General features: G+C 39.3%; 1 protein-coding gene across 4 annotated transcripts in view; it reads right to left on the bottom strand.

Moving 5' to 3' along the window:
- The window catches only part of LOC125455043 (lutropin-choriogonadotropic hormone receptor-like), a 179,287-nt gene extending 167,363 nt beyond the window's left edge, over positions 1-11,924 (bottom strand). For all 4 annotated transcript variants that reach the window (XM_048536546.2, XM_048536547.2, XM_048536548.2 and 1 more), the window contains exon 1: positions 11,546-11,924. In XM_048536546.2, the coding sequence (XP_048392503.2) occupies positions 11,546-11,706 (161 nt within the window). In that variant the 5' untranslated portion in view covers positions 11,707-11,924. The remainder of the gene's footprint in view (positions 1-11,545) is intronic.
- Between the last annotated feature and the right edge of the window lie 3,086 nt (positions 11,925-15,010).

Genomic DNA, 15,010 nt, shown 5'->3' with positions numbered 1-15,010 from the left:
CAACACATTTAAAACCAAAATACTTCAGTTATTAGGCTAAGTTAGATTATATCAAAAATATAATTCCTGCACTACAGAATTGTTATGAAAGAAGTCCAAAGAAAATCAATGAGACATTTATTTATTCTGTATGTTCAATAGCAAATCAGGTGTTAAAAGATTATAAGTGAGGGGACAAATACCTTTGAAAATGTTGTCAAAGTATGTGACAATTCGTTTATATTAAGAACTACTATTATGATAGAGTGCATAAGATTTAACAGAGGAATTCAGCTCTGAAAAGAACCTTTTTTAAGGATCTTTTATAGTTTTTCAGAATTTTGTGATTGTGGTGATTTGCAACCAGAACTAATTCAAGACAGAACTGTGGTCAGATTGTGATTCCAAGATAGACCAAAATAAAACATCTTCAAAGTCTTTAGAATTTGTTAGAATTCTATCTTCCAGTTGTGTAGTTAAAGAAACCATCAAAACCGAAACAATGTCCAGTTTTAAGCCATTTTGACTTCTGTTACAAAGTGGAACGACTGTAGAAAATGTGTAAAAGTCAAAGAGAACCACTGAACCAGTAACACTTGCTTGTGCATGGAAATTAATGCCTTATAGCAAACATCTTTGGAAGATGTTCCAGGATATAACACTACTGCACAAATCTCAATGGTATGCCACCTTAGAAGATGTGAATAAACCATTACTTGCCGTAATAGGTGACTTCTCTAAATTAGATAAGATAGAATCATACAGAGCCATCTAACTCATTTCAAACTTGACACCATTGTGATTGTTATTACCTTACGTGAAAGTAAAAGCTTGGTTAAGGAGAACGAAACTACAACTTTCTGACAGATGCAGATAGAATAATGCTCAAATTCAAAACAATACTGAGAACAATCTTAAAATTCCAAGGTTGACACCAAGTGGAACAGGTACACTTCATCAAAAAGCAATGCCCCCGCAGTCTGAGTAGAAAACTGACTTTGTTCTTAAAATTCTATTTTATTTCGAAGAACCTCAACCAGCTCAGAAGCAAAATGCGAGTGATCAACCTAACTTTACATACATAGGTAGTATCAGAAGAATGATCACTGAAGCAAGAGAAAATATAACTAACTTAGGTTGATGTCTGACAGCTCTTCATGATTGAAGGAGCAAAAGATGTTACTGTTTTTCAGGTTTGGAGGAATTATTCAAATATATTCCATCCTTTTTGTTTGAAAAGCTGATCACGAGGTAGCCATGATATTAAACTTACCAAATGCTAATAGTATACTTGATGATGGTTTTATACAAAAAGTATATGTGCGAGAATGGAAGGATCACACATCTACCACATCACAAGGTTATAACGGAGAAGATTATTTCATTGAGAAGCATAACTATCTTTTCTGATACATTTTGAGAAAGTTAAGAATGCTCCAAGTGGAATAAACATTCAACAGCAATACTGATGCCAAAAAATGTCCTCTGTAAAGTGCATCTGGTCCCCTTTAAGATTTCACACATGTTTCTTATTAAGACTGAGCAGATTGTCTGCTGAAGAATTCATGTGAGCATCTTTCCCACACAGTAACAGTAACTTAGACTAATCCCAAGAAAAAGTATTGGTGGCAATGAATCTAAGCAGAAGGCTCCAGTGGACATGGCCTCAGTACATAACATGTAGGGAGTACTGATATTTGAAAAATACAGCACATTCAACTGGACAAGTAGGGAGTATTTCATCACAGTCCTGATGTGTGCCATGTGGGTGGGGGTAGGCTTTGGCGAGAAGTAAAGATAAGTTAGTCACTGTAGAATTCCTTGTCTCTGACTTGCTCTTGGAACTCACACCTCCCCTATCTTCTAGCCCCTGCATGTCAGCTAATAAGAACAACTTGTTGTCTACTTTATCTAAAACTATTACAATCATGAACACTTGTACCAAGTCTCCCCTCAATATCTTTTGTTGCAAGGGGGAAAAAAAGCCTTAATTTATCCAAACTAACTTTTAGCTGAAGTCCCTCATCACTGGAACTACTCTGGTAATTGTCCTTTGTACCCTCTCAAGAACTCACACATTCTTACTAATGAGTGGCAATCAGTACTGGGCACAACTCTCTAGTTGTATTTTAACCAAAGCTTCATAAATGTTTGGTGTAACTTCCCTGCTTTTGCATTAAACTTGTCTAAGTTTGAAGCCCAAGGTTCCCTGTCTATTGTCTATTCTCTCAGTATTTCCTATTACCTTCATAGATCAATGCACATGTCTCCATGGGTGTCTGTACACACTTTAATATTGTCTCTCTCTCTCTATTACTTGTTCGAAAATACATCATCACACATTCCTCAATATTAAATTCCACCTAACATACAGCTGCCTCTTCTACTAAAAACAAAAATGGGAAACTATTTAAATATGGAAGAGACATTTTAAGTTTAACATGCCATCTCTATCAGCAAGATAATTCACACAATTGCTTCAGCTTCAGCTCTCACCACATTTTTTCCCTCAAACAATAATGATAGGGTCCCCGTTGTCCCCACCTACCATTGCATCTGCAACCACATCTGGAAGATCATTTGCTGCCATTTTGGTCACTTCCAGCAGGATGCCACCATCAAACACATATCCCCCTCACCTCCCTTGTCAGCCTTCTGCAAGGACTGTTCCCTCTGCGGCACCCTGGTCCACTCCTCCTTCACTCTCAACACACCTCCATAGTGCCACAACATCTTCCAATCACAGGAGGTGTAATACCTGCCTGTTTACTTCCACCTTCCTCAGTATCCAAGGGCCCAAACACACACTCCAGGTGAAGCAGCTTTTTACCTACATTTCGCTCAATCTAGACTATTGCATTTGCTATTCAAAATGAGGGTTCCACCACACTGAGAAACAAAGTGTAGATTGGGTGACCGCTTCGCAAAACACCTATGTCCTGTCCATATAAAAGACCCTGACCTTCCTATTGCTTGCCACTTCAACACACCACCTTGTTCCCTGGCCAACATCTCTGTCTCAGGCTTGCTGCAATGCTCCAGTGCAGCTCAGCACAACTATACAACATTCTGGACTCATTATTGAGTTCAAATGTTTTAGGGCCTGAGACACTTTCTCCCATGTGCTTACTCCAACGTCGACACACCAGGCCTTGTTATCACATAGTCTGCTATTACACACAAACAATTATTAGCCACAAAGAGTCCCCATTGGCAGCTATTCTGCTAGGCTGACCATTATCCACTCCTTTATCTGTCCAACTGTCCATCTCTCTCTCTGGGCTCTATCTCCACCTATTGTTTATTCCTTACCTCTGCCCCAACCCTATCGTCTGCATAAAAAAATATTTTTTACCTTGCACCTTCATTTCTGATGATGGGTCTCTGGATTGAAAACATTAGCTCTGATTTCTCTTCAGTGATACTGACAAACGTGCTCACTTTTTCCAACAATTTCTAAATTCCTCATCAGCTCTGTCTCAAATGTGTGACCCCTTATTCCGAGATAGTGCCCTCTGGTCCTGGTCTAGCGCCCAAGGGGAAACAGCATCCCCACATCTATCCTGTCAAGTCCCCTAAGAATCAGGTACAAGCCAATAATGTCATCTCTTGTTTTTCTATCTTCCATTGAGTTTAGGCCCAAACTACTCAACCTCTCCTCATATGACATGATGCTCATTAGCAGCAATGTGCACGATCTAGAAGATGCACAACAGAAATTCAGCAAAGGTCCATAGATAACACCTTCCAAACCCGCAAACGCCTCCATCCAGGAGGACAAGGGCAGCAGTTACATGGGAGCAAAATCATCTGCAAGTTCTCCTCCAAGCAACTCACCATCATGACTGGGAAATGTGCCATCGTTCCTTCATGGTCGCTGGGTCAAAATGCTGAAAATCCCTCCTTAAGAGCATCGTGTGTCTACCTACAGCACATGAAGTGCAGCAGTTCAAGAAGGCATCTCAACACCACCTTCTCAAGGGTAACTAGGGACAGGCAATAAATACTAATCAGGCAGTGATGCCCATATCCCACATGTGCGAGAATAAAAAGAAATCTCTCCATATGCAGGATTAGGCTGGTGAGCCTTCTTTGGACTGCCTCCAATGCTAATATATCTCTCCTTAGATAATGGGCCTGAAATGGTTCATGGCATTCCAGCTGTGGTCAGCCTAGTGCCTTGTATGTTTTAGAAGAAATGTCCTACTTTTAAACTTCATTCGCTTTGAAGTAAAGGCGAACATTCAATTTGCCTTCCCTATTAATCACTGAACTTGGACGCTAGCATTTTGCTAGCAAATCCATCGTTTTTGAAATATGTTACAACGTTTGTCCATTTGAATAATATTCAGCTCCTTTACTCTTCCTATCAGAGTGCATAACCTCACATTTCCCTACAGTACCTTTCATCTATCAAGTTTTTGTCCAGTCACTGAATTTGTCTATATTCCTCTTTCGACTCTCCGTGTCATCCTCACCAATTGCCTTTCCACCTTTTTTTATGTATTCACAAACTATAGTTGTCTATAGTATACTCATTTTCCTCATCCAAGTCATCAATTCATTATTTCAGTGTCATGTTTCAATTGTTGCCATTACATCATATTCACACAGTTATAAGTCCTTATAGCTCAGCAACCTTATTTACCAAACTTTGTGTGTTTACATACATGTATTTTAAACCAGTCTTTGCATTAGGTTGCAACTATCTAATAATATTACTTTCTTCTTTAGTACTGTGCAACACGTTACATTGTTTTTGCTGGAGTGCATCCCCTGCCAATTCAGTTCAAACCTTCCCTTATCCCACCAACGCATCTTCCCAACAGGATCAAATACAGAACTTTTTGGAAAAGCTCAGCAGGTCTGGCAGCATCTGTGAAGAAACCAATCAGAGTTAATGTTTCGGGTCCAGTGACCCTTCTTCAGAACTGCGAAGGTACAACAGTGCTATTCTAATTAGATGCTTCCCATCTGGAGCTGGTCCAAATGCCCGAAGAATCTAAAGCTCACCTTGCTGCACCATGACTCAAGTCACAAGTTGATCTTCTCTACTCTCTGAGTTCTATCCTAGTTAGCAAATGCCACTCGGAGTAATCTAAAATTTAGCATTTTTGCAATTTAAAGAGGGTTGAAAGATTATGTCATACTGTTTACTATTTCCACATTTATTTCCCTTGGCAAATCAAGATGAGGCGGATCATCCATTCCCCACTTCTCAATTTACTTAGCCCAGCTCATTCCCCAGAATCTCATCCTTCCTTGTTTGAACAAGAACATAACGGGTCAAGCACGTTCTCTGAGCACTCTCCTACTTTTTGATTTCTTCCATAGTTCCTAAAAATCTGAACATGGAATTTGCAGATGTTGAGGATATAAGAGCTTAGCACTGAGGTATACTTGGATTTTGATTCTTTTCATCCCGCAGGAAATTCTGTAGCCTCTCTATGCTGCTCATTAACCTGGTACAAGATGGTAATACATAATAAGGGACTCATGAAATTGGTTATAACACTGCCTGGATGTCCCCCATCTCTTTGTTTCTTCTGGGCAGTCCTGTGCCGATTGGTGACAGAGACTGGGCTGAATTCTCTCACACATCATCACTTCCAGAAGTTGCTGACACCTAGTACTGGCTAGAGAATGGCATAAATCATGAAGATACTAGTATACCAGTCATCTCTTACTTTTCCAGTTGGTCACCCACCCACCATCCTGCACTCTCACTCCTTAATGTGTTTGATCCAAGAAATTCTCATTCTGCCTGATGCTCCACAATGATTCCACCCACCCTGCAAGTGAGCAAATCCTGACCTTAAGCAGTTGCAGACACTTCGTGCATATATTGTCCCTCAAGATACATGAAGTACCCTACAGTTACTAGGAATAATAAAGATGCAGATGATCAGGAGGCTGGAGTTCCTCAAATGAGGGAGGCCTTTGTCACTTTGGGGGTTGTTCAGGAGGAATGAACCGTAACCATGAGACTTCAAACAAGCTACCAGGATTCACCACATGTTGTGTGACCACACATAACACCATCACCACTGGTAAAATAACAGTCATTCATTTACCTCTCAAAACAATATGGGCATTTTTGTTTTGTGCCAGATGAATGTATCTCAACGTGTGTGCGTTCTGACACATTCAAGGCTCATATAAAAAGAATAAAAAAGATGTTGTTGCACTGAAATCTACCATGCTGTTACTTTCCAGGTTTAAGAAAGTGGATAAATCAGGAGTTGATTAAAATTAATGCATCCATAGATACCAAATGCAAATGAGGTCAAAGACTGCCAGATTTCAACACAATCACCATCTGGTGCCAGTATGGAACATCTGTCATAGAAACTCATAGCTGATGCCACCTTCAGAACCATGAGTAAATCCAGTCACAATCTGAAAGTATGGTTTGAAGGTGCTGTTATCAATTAAACTCTGTTGCTGAAGTTAAAATCATGCAAACGCGACTGATCTTTTCAGCAATGCCAAGTAGTTGTGCATATGTGTATTAATTTGGTCATTTTGTTTTCCCCTACCTTTATCGTGTTCTGATGTTGCAAACCTGTAACAACAAAAAAAGACATCTCCATCCACTTTTATTGCTATTTGGTGTGTGACTAATGGATAATTTATGTGCTGGCAAAATCAAACTTACAAATATGCTTCACTGTAACCAGAATGGCAATTATAATTAAATGTGGAAAATGTATGATTAACATAATTTATTGGTACTTTAGTCACTCCTTATTGTTTCATATAGTTCAGTGTGGAAAGTGCTATATAAAAGTTAAATAATTGCTAAAATAAACACTGCAATGGTTACTCTCCCAGAGGTTAGCAATACCAAAGAAAAGATTAGTCCAGCCATTTAGCTTATAACTGCATACAGCTGACTTTCCCTACCTTTTGGGAACAGAACAATGATTTGTAAATGCTCCTTTCATTCTAAAAATAAACGCTTTGCTTCTGGTGTCTGGTCACATTTATCATTAAGAACAACTGTTAACAAAGGAAACATTCTTAACAATGGTTCTTCAGATATTCCTGGGAAGAACTGTCCTGACTAGGAGAGATAAGTAGAAAGACATTGTGAGTGACTTCTTATGTTCTAAAATTAGCAAGTAGCACATTGCTCATCAGTAGAAATTGAACAGTACCATATAGTTTTATCTACACTAGTGACTGGAACAACTCTTGTAAAGTTTGGTATCACTGAGATAAGAATTTCAGCCTGCTGGTCACATTATGTTCTGAGAGAATGAAGAGAGCATTGTCTGAGATGTAAGCAAACATACAATATTCCACAAAATAAAATTTGCACAATGAAGATTAAAGATTTTGATGCTGCACGGGAGTTTAAAGGCTGCAAATCCCATTGTTCTTGGTGTATATCATGTTAGAATGAAGTGTTAAGTATACTTATATTGAAGAAGTAAAAGTAAAACCTTATAATTAAATTTCTTGTGCAGATGAAATTTACGTGTGCTACAGTACTTACTTTCATCCAAGACAAACAATATATTTATTAGACAATGTATCAATTTAAGATAACATTAGTTTACAGATGTCAAATTAAACAAAATGCTTCAAACAGCACTAACATGTGAACAAGGAACAACAGTATGCCATTCAGCCCCTCAAGCCTGCTCCCCCATTCAATATGATCGTGGCTGATCCGATTTCAACCTCAACACTACACTATTGCATTCTCTGATAACCTTTCAACCCCTTGGTAATTCAAAATCTTTTATCTCCGCCAAAGGTATTTAAAGCTTCTGCATCCACTGCTTTTTGAAGAAGGGAATTGTGAAGAGTTGCAAACTTCCGAGGGAACTTTTCTTTCATCAACTCTGTGTTAAATGGATGGCCTCCTACTTTTAAACTGTGACCCCAAGTGCTAGATCTTCCTGAAAGAGGAAACATTCTTTCCACAGCCACCTGGTTAAGACACCTCAGGATCTCACATGGTGAAATTAAGTCATTGCTGACTCTTCTAAACTCCAGAGAACAAAGGTTTAACCTTTCTAGATTTTCTTCATAAGGTAAATGAACTCATTCCATTAATTAGTCTATGAAATCTTCTCATATCTGCTTCCAACACATTAACACTAAGTACCGTGACTAGTACTATACACCGTACTCCAAATGTGATCTCACCAATGCCCTGTATAACTGAAGCATAACTTCTTGCTCTTGCATTCAATTCCCCTTGCTGTGAAACAACATTTCTTAGCTTTCCTGATTACCTGTGCCTGCATACTACTTTCTCAGGTTCACACATTAGAACACCTAGATCTCTCCATATTTCAGAGCTCTGCAATCTCACAACATTTTGAGAATATACATCCTTCCCATTCTTTCTGCCAAAACAGACAATTTCACACTTTCCTAAATTATGCCCAATTTCTCAGATTGTTGCAGATTCAGTTAACCAATTATGTTTCTTTGTAGGCTCCTTATGTCCCCTTTCCAACTCACTTTCCCACCTATCTTTGTGTCATTAGCATGTTTAGCTACTATGCCTTTGGTCCCTTCATTCAAATCATTTCTCTGAATCATGAAGGATTAAGGCCTCGGTGCTGACTCCTTTCTAACACCACTTATGTCATCCTGCCAGCCTGAAAAATTTATTCCCATCCTCTGCTTCCTGTTAGCTATTTTCTGCAATAACTTTTATATTGGCATCTTATCAAATAGCTTATGCAAATTTGAATTCAATACGTCCACTGGTTATCCTTGATCCACAGCACAAGTTACTTCTTCAAAATGGCCCGATTAATTAGGTAAATATGGTTTATATTTGACCAACCAATGTTTTATCCATCTTTTTCACCTTGAACGTACCCAAGTCCCCTGCTTTAACATCTATAATAAAAGCTTCTAACATTATTCCTGTGACAGATGTTAAGACAACTAATCTGTAGTTTCCTGCTTTCTGCCTCCCTCCCTTTTCTAAAAATAGGAGAGACTTTATCTATTTTCCCACTTGAATCATAGAATCCATTCAGTGTGGAAACAGGCTATTTGGCCAATCAAGTCCACTCTGGCACTCCAAAGAGGCATGCCATCCTAACCCTGTACCCCCCCATTTCGCATGGTTAATCCACCTAGCCTGCAAATCTTTGGACTGTGGAAGGACATTAGAGGAAATGCACACAGACACAAGGAGAATGTACAAACTCCACACAGCCAGTTGCCCAAGGGTGGAATCAAGCCCATGTCCCTGGTGCTGTGAGGCAGCAGTGCTAATCACTGAGCCACCGTAATTTAGTGAAACCTTACTTGAATCTAGCAAGTCTTGGAAAGCTAAAACAAATGCAGTGACTGTCTCATCAGCCAATTCTTTTAAGTTTCTCAGATGAAGTCCAGCAGGATCTGTGGATTTGTCAACTTGCAGTTCCAACAAGGTACTGAATTGAAGGGGAACTTTATATCTCATTTCTAAATTAAAAACAAAAATCTTTATGAAGTACAAGCATTTTAGACAACTCATTTATAAGTAACATTTTTCCAAATATTATTCTGGTCCAAGCACTGGTGAAGAAAATTAATCTTTTTGAAAAACTGCTTTAATGACAAACATATGCACTAAAAAATCCATACATTCCTCCATGTGTTTCACAAGTTTAATTATGAAAGCATCAGAGCCACTTTCTTTTGGTGAGTCATTTGAATTAAATTGACGATAAATCATATCTCTTTTCCTCTTCTTTCCAAGATGTTATGGCTTTTCCATTTTGGTCTTCATCACATGTTCAGTGTCACAGTTCAATTTTGAAGATCCACAAATGGTGCTTTCTAATCCCTCTGCTTTCGCAGAATTCCAGTCTGGATGCATTCACTGCTAATTGTATTTTTCCCATCCCAAATCCATTCTGTCCCTATACACTAGACATGCTTTAATTGTGATAGAACATAAAGCCAATAATATTTTGGAATCAGGAAAAAAACGTGAAATGAAAGAGAAGATTATTCAATGCATCAACCCCGTCAACCAGACTTCTCAACATATCTCTCAATTTTCTCCCCTCAATCTATTTATACGCTGTTTCAATTTCTTCTCCTTGGAAATTGGAGAGCTTCATTTGGGGTGAAAAGATGTTGCTTTTTTTTCCTCCTAACACTCAAAATCCTAATTATTAACTATTCTTTCTTGCATTTGAACAAATTCTTTGGCAAATGTTGTCAATTTTCTTTGTATCCAGAAAATTGTAATCAAATTATCTGAAAGTAATTTTTACCTTTTTAAGTCTTGAGTCAATCAACATGTTCTTCCAGTAGACACAAACTATGTAAATACATCCTAAAATAAAGTACATACACAAAAAAGCTAAGTATAGACTAAACTCTCCCCTTCATGCATTTTCTTCAATCCAGGTTATTTGGTTTTTAAAACAATTTTTCTAGTGAAAGCATTGGAAATCTTCATCTTTTTCTTACATCTTTAACACTGAGTGTACCCAAGACAGCAGTTCAAAGCAATAGCTCACTACCTCCTTCCGAAGGGCACCTCAGGATGTGCAATAAATACCGGCCTAGCTAGCGATATCCACATCACATGAAAGAAGATAACCATAAAAATTGGCAGAAATTTGATCATTTTCAGCACATCTCCTCGAAATGGTGACAACTTTTATTTGATTTCAAAGCAGACACATTTCTCATGTGTCTCTTTACTTTCGCATACACCTCACCAAAGACTGGCCACTAACGGTTGAACAGCAGCCCCACTCTGAAGGCATAGAAGCATCCTGTCAAGAGGTCTTTTCACCCACAACAATCATGCCAGATTCCTTTTTATTCATCAAACTGAGTTTTTAATGTATAGTCTTTTCCACAGAATTGAGAAGACAAGACACTAAGAAAATCAGTATTCCAAGATCAACCATCAACAGATTTAAAATAGAGTGGTTACTGTAAAAGAGTAAGGCAACAGAATGAGAAAGTGGTTCACTGTTGGGGATAATTTCTATGCCCGTACTTTTGGATGAGGGGTGAGATCCCAGTCCCTTGATTGCGTCTCCAATGAAAACAGAAGACGAAAAGAGGTGGGTTCTAATCTTGACCAACAGTGATCCCCTTACAAATATCATCAAAACAAGATGATTTAAGTCGCTGTCTTTTTTTTTCAGAGGGGTGACTTGCAGTGTTCAGGTTGGCTACCCAGTAGCGAGTGACTACATTTAATTGTCCCGGATGCCAAAACAGTGTAATTGTTTCTTTTCAGTAGGTTCGGTGTTTAAATCACATCACAGTTGAAAGCATGTGGATAGTTACAAACCGAGCGCCATGTCCTGAAACACTTACAAATCCAGATTTATCGAACAGCATTTCGACCAGTGAAACTATTTTAAAACTAAGTTGTCAACATATATATCGTACATTCTAGATAAAAGTAGCACTGTGGCGCCGTTCTTCCCGCAAACTCTCCCAGAGCAACGGATGCTTTGGGCACTCAAAAACCATGAAAGTTAGGGTCAGGGTGGAAATTGTAGTTTCAGTTCAGGTTCAGTTTTCTCACAGCTGTCCCGCCTCGACGACAGAATAAACGTGATGTACTCACAGTTTGCGGGAGCCTCTGGAAAACCCTTTTGGAACATGATCGACTTCTCTGCCTTCACAAGTGACACGATCGTCCGCTTTACAGCTGCAAAGTTTGGGGCAGTTAGCGCAGGAGATAGGATGCAGGACCAGGCAGAGAAGCAAGAGCAAAAGCCGAGACATTTTTTTTAAAATACTCGCTTCACGTAATTCTGAATGTCCCAAGGAAGCCCTGATGCTGGAAAATGCGAGTTAATTGTAGCACTTTTAGCTTATCGCCCCGTAACAGTATCAGACGTGTCTGAAGTTCAGTGTTATTAGCATCCTAGAGGCGGAGTTACAGGAGCCTGGGTGTGGGGGGAGACATTTCCAGGATGGGAAACGGCATAATTTACAATCTGCTTCCAATCTCACTCTGGGACATTATCCTGCTACTGCTTGATTGATCTCAGAAGCCCAGTACACCCCCTTATTAGAGGGTAAGATGGTCAAGCACAATTTTACAACTTGTCTGATTCCTCTCTTGCCGAGGATACGGTGATCATTTAGGGGCAAAACTACACTCGACCTTCCCCGGGAACGTAGTAAAACCGCACTGTAACTAAATTTACCAGACATAAATAAAACATTTTATAAAGCTGAATAGCCAAGCCTTTCATTATTGAAACATAAATAGTTGCAAAAAGTGTTATTTCAAGTCTGTTCAATAACTTAAAGTCTGCATTTTTCGGCCACTGCTTAAATGGAATCTTTTCAGTAAATGGAGGGAAAATCGTTTACTGGCATCAATTCGGAAATGCAAAATGTTGCCATCCAGAGAGCTGGGTTCAAATGTTAACACAACCTCTGGAGAAGTAAGACTCAGTTCGTTAAACATGTCTGGAACTTTGCTTTAAAAACTTCTTGAATCAGTAATGATGGTCGCAAAACAACTTGAATGTGTAAAAAAAAAACCACCTGTCCAGTTCACTAGTGTCCTTTAGGGGAGAGAATATGCCATCCTTACACAGTCTAACCTGCGTGTGACTCCAAATTTGCTCCACAGTGATTTTTCAGTGCTATCTAAAACAGTTTAGCCAATTACTTGGTTTCGAAGAAAATGGCTTACCTTCTCCTGAAAGACAATAAGGGAATGCTAATAACTCCTGTCCTTGCCCGCAATGCCAACATCCCATGAATGAATATGATCATTGAATTAGGGAAGATGGTGAAATTATCAGATTAAAATCAACTTGAAGCTGCAGGGACACACTAGTAATTAATGTGAAGGATTACTGTTGCAGACGACTCTAAGGTCGGTGGAGTTGTGGATAGTGACGAAGGATGCTGTAGGTTGCATAGAGACATAGATAAGCTGCAGAGCTGGGCTGAGAGGTGGCAAATGGAGTTTAATGCAGACAAGTGTAAGGTGATGCACTTTGGTAGGAGTAACCAGAAGGCAAAGTACAGGGGTAATGGTAAGATTCTTAGTAGTGTAGATGAGCGGAGAGATCTCAGTGTCCATGTACACAGATCCTTGAAAGTTGCCACCCAGGTTGACAGGGCTGTTAAGAAGACATACAGTGTTCTCGCTTTTATTAATAGAGGGATCGAGTTACGGAACCAAGAGGTTATGGTGAAGCTGTACAAAACTCTGGTGCGGCCGCACTTGGAGTATTGTGCACAGTTCTGGTCACCGCATTATAAGAAGGATGTGGAAGCTTTGGAAAGGGTGCAGAGGAGATTTACTAGGATGTTGCCTGGTATGGAGGGAATGTCTTACGAGGAAAGGCTGAGGGACTTGAGGCTGTTTTCATTAGAGAGAAGAAGGTCGAGAGGTGACTTAATTGAAGCACATAAAATAATCAGAGGGTTAGATAGGGTGGATAGGGAGAGCCTTTTCCCTAGGATGGTGACGGCGAGCACAAGGGGGCATAGCTTTAAATTGAGGAGTGAAAGATATAGGACAGATGTCAGAGGTAGTTTCTTTACTCAGAGAGTAGGAAGGGAATGGAACGCTTTTCCTGCAATGGTAGTAGATTCACCAACTTTAGGTACATTTAAGTCATCATTGGACAAACATATGGAGGTACATGGAATAGTGTAGGTTAGATGGGCTTGAGATCGGTATGACAGGTCGGCACAACATCGAGGGCCGAAGGGCCTGTACTGTCCTATAATGTTCTATGTTCTATATTTCCTCCAATTTACAGAGGAATATATGAATATCACGTCACCGAAATTATAAATGGATGTGGATGAAATTGATTTCAGTTGGGCATAGCCGGCTTGGATTTGAAAATGGAAAATCGTGTTTGACAAACTTGGAGATTTGTTTGAGGATGTTTCTAACAAAATTGATGAAGGGAGTCAACAGATGTAGCATATTTCAATTTTCAGAAAGGTTTTGATAGTACCCTGACAGAAAGTTAGTAGTAAAATTAAAGCACACGGAATAGGAGGAGTGTACTGGCATGGATTGGTGATTGGTTAACAGGGAGAAAATAGAGGAGAAATAAATGGGACATCCTTGCATTGGCAGACTGTGATTAGCACGATACCATAAGGATCAGTGCTTGGCCCCCAATTATTCATACATACATCAGTGATTGGATGTGGGGACCAAATGTAGTACTAGCTCATATGTGAACGATACAAAGCAATCCAGAATGTTTGTTATAAGGAGAATGCAGACATTTTTAGTACAATTTGGACAGTCTTGGTAAATTAGCATGAATGTGATGGATGGAATATAATGTGGGAAAACATGAGGTTTTACAGAGGCTCAGCTTTTGAGTATTTTCAGAGCAGAAGTTGATACAGTTTTGGTTATTAAATGGGGTGAAGTTGGAGCAAAAGATATCGAAGCACTCAGTCAGCAATGATAGTATTAAACGGTGGAGCAGTCTCAATGGTCTGAATGGTCTACACTTTTATCTCTGATCCAGAAGATGAAATTGGAATAGAATTAAATATTTCTGAAAGAGAGATGCAATTGAAGCTTTTTTTTCCCTTTTGTATACATTGGGGCAAACAAAGAATGCCAAATTTCAAACAATTGCAGCAAAATATTCTCCAGGAGAAAAGGTTGCTGATCACTTAGAAGTTGGCCCTGATTTCTTTCTTCGTGGAAATGCCTCAGCTGTGGGAAACTATAGGCTCCCTAAGCTCCCAGATAGTTCAGAAAAGGCCTGACGTTTGGACATTGTATTTCTACTTACATGGAATGGATCCCTGCGCATAAATATATGCCATTTTTAGCAAGAATGAATGAGCCATGTTACCTGCTCAACCAATTGTCTGAAATTGTTTGCTATTGTACCTATTAGCATGAACTGGCGTATTCACAAGTGTTTCCCCATTTTAGAAGCGCATTTAGCAGAAGACATTTTATTTTAGAGTTTCATGGCTGGTTGAGTGCAGACTTTACTCTGATTGCTAGAAGCAATTGAAAGACCATGCCATTTGATTTACTCTGCCAATCATTAGAATGTACAGGCAACATGCC

Source organism: Stegostoma tigrinum, chromosome 9 (assembly GCF_030684315.1).
Source record: "Stegostoma tigrinum isolate sSteTig4 chromosome 9, sSteTig4.hap1, whole genome shotgun sequence".
In the NCBI taxonomy this organism is placed as follows: domain Eukaryota; kingdom Metazoa; phylum Chordata; class Chondrichthyes; order Orectolobiformes; family Stegostomatidae; genus Stegostoma; species Stegostoma tigrinum.
Note: the sequence above shows the minus strand (reverse complement) of the source record. Positions and strands in the feature narration are given on the sequence as shown.